Below are 5224 nucleotides of genomic sequence, written 5' to 3' on the forward strand. Positions count from 1 at the left end.
AATCACAGATAAGTAAGGAATTGCGGGATATATACAATATGTATGACAATACTACCAAGCAAGCTATGGGACTCCTGGGAGGGGGCGCTTCTGGTTGGGCCCCTCGGGGGACAACTGGCCCTAGGAGGGTCACTGGGGGCACCACTGCCCCTGGCAGAGTCCCTTGTAGCACCGCTTTTCCTGGCAGGGCCCCGGTTAGCGCCACCGCCCCTTGCAGGGCCCCTGGGGAATCCACTGCCTCTGGGAGGACCCATAGGGGCGCCGCTGTCCCTGGGAAGGACTCTGTGGGCGCCACCACCCCTGCCAGTCCCATTGTTGGCGCCACCGAACCTGAGAGGGCCCCTGGGATCGCCACAGCCCCTTGTAGGGCCCCTGGGAGGTCCCCTAGGGACGCCACTATCCCTGAGAGGGACCCTGCAGGCACCACCACCGCTGCCAGGGCCCCTGTTGGCGCCACCTAACCTGAGAGGGCCCCTGGGGACTTCACTGCCTCTGGGAGGTTCCCTGGGGGTGCCACCGCCCGTTACATGGCCCCTTGGGACTCCACTGCCTCTGGGAGGTCCCCTAGGGGCGCCGCTGTCCCTGAGAGGGACCCTGCAGGCACCACCACCCCTGCCAGGGCCCCCGAAGGCGCCAACGCCCAAAGAAGGCCCCTGGAGGCGTTATCGCTCCTTGGATGGCCACCACCCTTGAGAGGGCCCCTGGGAGCACCAACGCCCCTGGAGGGTCCCCTTGGGGCAATATCGCCTCTAGCAAGTCCCCTGGGAGCGACTCTGTCCCCGGGAGAGCCCATAGAGGAGCCACCGCTCCTGAAGGGGTCTTTAGGGATGCCACCGCCCCTGAGAGGGCCCCTGGGGGCGATGCTGTCCCGGGAGAGACCCTAGAGGCGCCACCGCCTCTGAGAGGGCTTCTGGGGGCACCACCGCCCCTAGGGGCGCTGCCGCTCCTGGTAGGGCCCCTGAGGGCGCCGCTGTCCCTCGGAAGATATCTAGGGCGCCACTGCTGCTGAGCAAGCCCTTGGGAGGGCCCCTGGGTTCGCCACCATCCCTGAGAGGGCCCCCGGGGAAGCCAAGGGCTCCCGGGAGTGCCAACACCCCTGGAAGGTCCTATGGGGACGCCGCTCTCCCTTGGAGGGCCCCTGGCGGCGCCAACGCCCCATGTCAGGTAACTTGGAGACACTGCCGCATCGCATTTCCAGTATCATAGCACCATGAAATGCCCCAGCTAGGGGCTGTGGCGGTACCACCAGCGGACCTGCCAGGGACGGTGGTGCCCCAAGGGGCTCTACCACGTCCAAGTGCGTCCCCAGGGGCTGTCTAAGAGGCATTGGCTCCCTCAGAGGCCTGCTAGGGGCTGTAGCGCCCCCAGTTCCCCTGCCTGTGGCGGCAGAGCTCCCAAGGCCCCTCGTAGCGGCGGTGTCGCCCCCAGGGGCCATGCCAAGAACAGCAGAGACCCCAGGGGACTTCCCAGTAGTGGTGGTGCCCCCAGGGGCCATGGCAGGGGCGCTGACGCTCCCAGGGACGTAGGCGCCGAATTCTGCCAGACATCGGCGCCCCCAGGTGCCTTTTCAATGGGCAATGGCGCCCCCACGGGCCCTGCTAAGGGCACTAGCGCCCCAAGAGGTCCTGCCAGGGACAGCGGCGCCCCCCAAGAACCCTGCGAGAAACGGTGGTGCACCCAGGGTCCCTGCCAGGGGTGGCAGTGCCCCCGGGGCTCCTCTCAGAAACTGTGATGCCTCCAGGGGCCCTGCCAGGGGTGGTGGGACCCCTAGGACCCCTGCCAGGTCCAACTGCACCCGCAGGGGCCTTCTCAGTGGCGGCGGCGCCCTCAGGGGCCCTGCTATGGGCGGTGGCTCCCTATTGGGCCTTACTAGGGGCGATGGTGCCCCCAGGGGCCATGTGAGGGACATTGGCGCCCCAAAGGGCCCTGCAAGTAGCGGTGGCTCCGCAGGGGCGGTGGCATCCCAGGGGCCCTCCAAGGGGTGGTAGCACCCACAGGGGGTCTCCTAGGGACAGTGGCGCCCCCAACGGCCTCTCCCAAGGACAGCACCGTCCCCAGGCGCCCTCTGAGGGAGAGAAGTGCCTCTAGGGGCCCTGCCAGGGGCCACGGTACCCCCATGGGCCCTGCCAGGGGCCACGGTACCCCCATGGGCCCTGCCAGGGGCCACGGTACCCCCATGGGCCCTTGCAGGGACAGTGGTGCTCCCATGGGCCCTGCCAGGATAGGTGATGCGCCCAGGAGCTCTGCAGGAAGTTTTCATCATAGAATACAGGAAGTTTTCATCATAGAATACAGGAAGTTTTCATCGTATAAAACAGGAAGTTTTCATCATAGAATACAGGAGGTTTTCATCATAGAATACAGGAAGTTTTCATCATAGAATTCAGTAAATTTTCATCATATAAAACAGGAAGTTTTCATCATAGAATACAGGCAGTTTTCATCATACAATACAGGAAGTTTTCATCGTATAAAACAGGAAGTTTTCAGCATAGAATACAGGAAGTTTTCATCATAGAATTCAGTAAATTTTCATTATATAAAACAGGAAGTTTTCATCATAGAATACAGGAAGTTTTCATCATAGAATACAGGAAGTTTTCATCATAGAATACAGGAAGTTTTCATCATAGAATTCAGTAAATTTTCATCATATAAAACAGGAAGTTTTCATCGTATAAAACAAAGTTTTCATCATAGAATACAGGAAGTTTTCATCATAGAATACAGCAAGTTTTCATCATAGAATACAGCAAGTTTTCATCATAGAATACAGCAAGTTTTCATCATAGAATACAGCAAGTTTTCATCATAGAATACAGCAAGTTTTCATCATAGAATACAGGAAGTTTTCATCATAGAATACAGGAAGTTTTCATCATAGAATACAGCAAGATTTCATCATAGAATACAGCAAGTTTTCATCATAGAATACAGGAAGTTTTCATCATAGAATACAGGAAGTTTTCATCATAGAATACAGGAAGTTTTCATCATAGAATACAGGAAGTTTTCATCGTATAAAACAGGAAGTTTTCATCATATAAAACAGGAAGTTTTCATCATAGAATACAGGAAGTTTTCATCATAGAATACAGCAAGTTTTCATCATAGAATACAGCAAGTTTTCATCTTAGAATACAGGAAGTTTTCATCATAGAATTCAGTAAATTTTCATCATATAAAACAGGAAGTTTTCATCATAGAATACAGGAAGTTTTCATCATAGAATACAGGAAGTTTTCATCGTATAAAACAGGAAGTTTTCATTATAGAATACAGGAAGTTTTCATCATAGAATACAGGAAGTTTTCATCATAGAATACAGGAAGTTTTCATCATAGAATACAGGAAGTTTTCATCATAGAATACAGGAAGTTTTCATTGTAGAAAACGTTAAGCATTGTTATAGAAAATGGAAATTTTCATTATAGAAAATGATATATATCATCATAGAAAATGAAAAGTTTTCATGATAGAAAATGGGAAGTGATAGATGAATGAGTGTTTTAAAGAAACGAACATATGCTATAATATAAGAGTGATATATGAACATTAAAAATGATTCAAATTCCTAGTTAAATTAATCATACGATTTGATTATTAAAAGTAATATTAAAATTATTAGAAACTGATCACAAAGTCGATTTAAGAGAAAAATTAATTGCTTTTCACACAGAATTACTGTACAGTATATGAATTTTCAGAAAACTTCATAATATTTCATTCAAGAATGTATTATAAATAATATAACTAAGGGATTAAAATTACCAAAACAATAATGAAAACGAGTACAATTATAAAAGAATTAGTACTATAAATTAATAAAACAGCAACAGCAATATGAATTAAAGAGAAAAATAAAGGTCATGAAGGAACAATTTAATTGAATATATGAATGAATGGAAAGTGTAAAAATGTGACTGAAGAATAAATAGATAATGAAACAGCTGTTTGAAGGAAAATAAAGAGGATGAGGGACAGTACATGATAGTCATACAGTATTTGCCTCCAAGTGACAAAAGAGTAGCTGTACTGTAGGAGTAGAATGTTTCCAGATTGATTGGAACTAATGAATTTAAAGGTTGCCTTAAATGGAAAGTTTAAAGATTACATGGTTTTTTTTCTTAGAATAAACCAGCAATAATTGAGACACCTAAGAAATAACAGTAATACTGGTAAAGTTTATGCTTGCTGTCAGTACGTATAACTGTATAAAGATTTAAATTCCTGCATTACGTAAATGCCTTTTGAGATTGGATGATTCTGTATACTAGGTTCTTTAAATAAAGTAAAATCATTGGTCTCAAATAATTTGACAGGTATAAATACAGTATATGTGTAGATAAATCAGGTTATGGCAGCAACCTGAGCAGGCCAGAATTGGCTACACTGAACATTGCTTGTTTCTCCTTGTTGGTAAGTTGTATTTCTGTTTAGCTTTGTGTTGTGCTAAGTGTTTGATCTGAATATAATGCCAAAACATTCAGATCAATCACTTAGCATAACAAATAGCAAATAAAAAATACAACTATCAAAAACATCTAAGTTTATTTCACTTGTATTCAAATATGACCACCATCGTAGGTTTGCACATCGGAGAGCAACTTACCAGCAAAGAGAAACTACCAAGGTTCAGTGTAGCCAATTTGGCCTGCTCAAGTTGCTGCCGTCTTCATGGTCCAAGCCTGGTGGGCAAAGATGACACCTAAAAAACATCTGAATTAAAATAAATAAATAAATAAATAAGAAACTAAGTCCAAAAATGGCTATATTTTATCTTAGGAAATAATAAAGAAAGTTTGAGGAGATACGATCTTTTATTTTGACTTTACATTTTACAAAAGTACAAAGTGATCGGTGAGACCAAAGGACTTGCCGTAGTATGAGTAGAAAAGAGTTGTTGTACACCTTTCTTAATAACAAAATATTGAAGACCATCACAAGATACTTCACTACATCAAATATCTTGTGATGAAGACTCACAAGATGTGATAGTAAAGTCTTCAACATGTTATAAACACTTACAAAGAGATGTACAACATTCTTTTGTACCCATGATTTGACATTGTATGTATTGAATATTGCTGAACATAGTTATTTGACTTGAATACATGCGGGAGATGCAAGCAGGTTTGGGTTAACAGGATCTAACTCTTCCGCAGCACTATTTGATGACTCCATGTTATTTGATCTTTCCACAGGTTCTTCTCTTCCTTACTTG

At 46.4% G+C, this 5224-nt stretch overlaps 2 protein-coding genes across 2 annotated transcripts; both read left to right on the plus strand.

Annotated features, from left to right (window-relative positions):
- Positions 1-527: 527 nt before the first annotated feature.
- On the plus strand, positions 528-884 carry LOC121875254 (small nuclear ribonucleoprotein-associated protein B'-like). The gene has a single exon (XM_042379715.1). It carries the CDS (start codon positions 528-530, stop codon positions 882-884), a length of 357 nt encoding a protein of 118 aa, XP_042235649.1.
- A 693-nt stretch (positions 885-1577) lies between these two features.
- LOC121875255 (dirigent protein 10-like) lies at positions 1578-1988 on the plus strand. Its single transcript, XM_042379716.1, has one exon. It carries the CDS (start codon positions 1578-1580, stop codon positions 1986-1988), a length of 411 nt encoding a protein of 136 aa, XP_042235650.1.
- Positions 1989-5224: the final 3236 nt, after the last annotated feature.

Source organism: Homarus americanus, unplaced genomic scaffold, assembly GCF_018991925.1.
Source record: "Homarus americanus isolate GMGI-L3 unplaced genomic scaffold, GMGI_Hamer_2.0 scaffold56241, whole genome shotgun sequence".
Lineage (NCBI taxonomy): Eukaryota > Metazoa > Arthropoda > Malacostraca > Decapoda > Nephropidae > Homarus > Homarus americanus.

Excerpts from the sequence above, each read along its gene's own strand:
- LOC121875254 (XM_042379715.1), top strand. The coding sequence starts at position 528 with ATGGCCCCTTGGGACTCCACTGCCTCTGGGAGGTCCCCTAGGGGCGCC.
- LOC121875255 (XM_042379716.1), top strand. The coding sequence starts at position 1,578 with ATGGCGCCCCCACGGGCCCTGCTAAGGGCACTAGCGCCCCAAGAGGTC.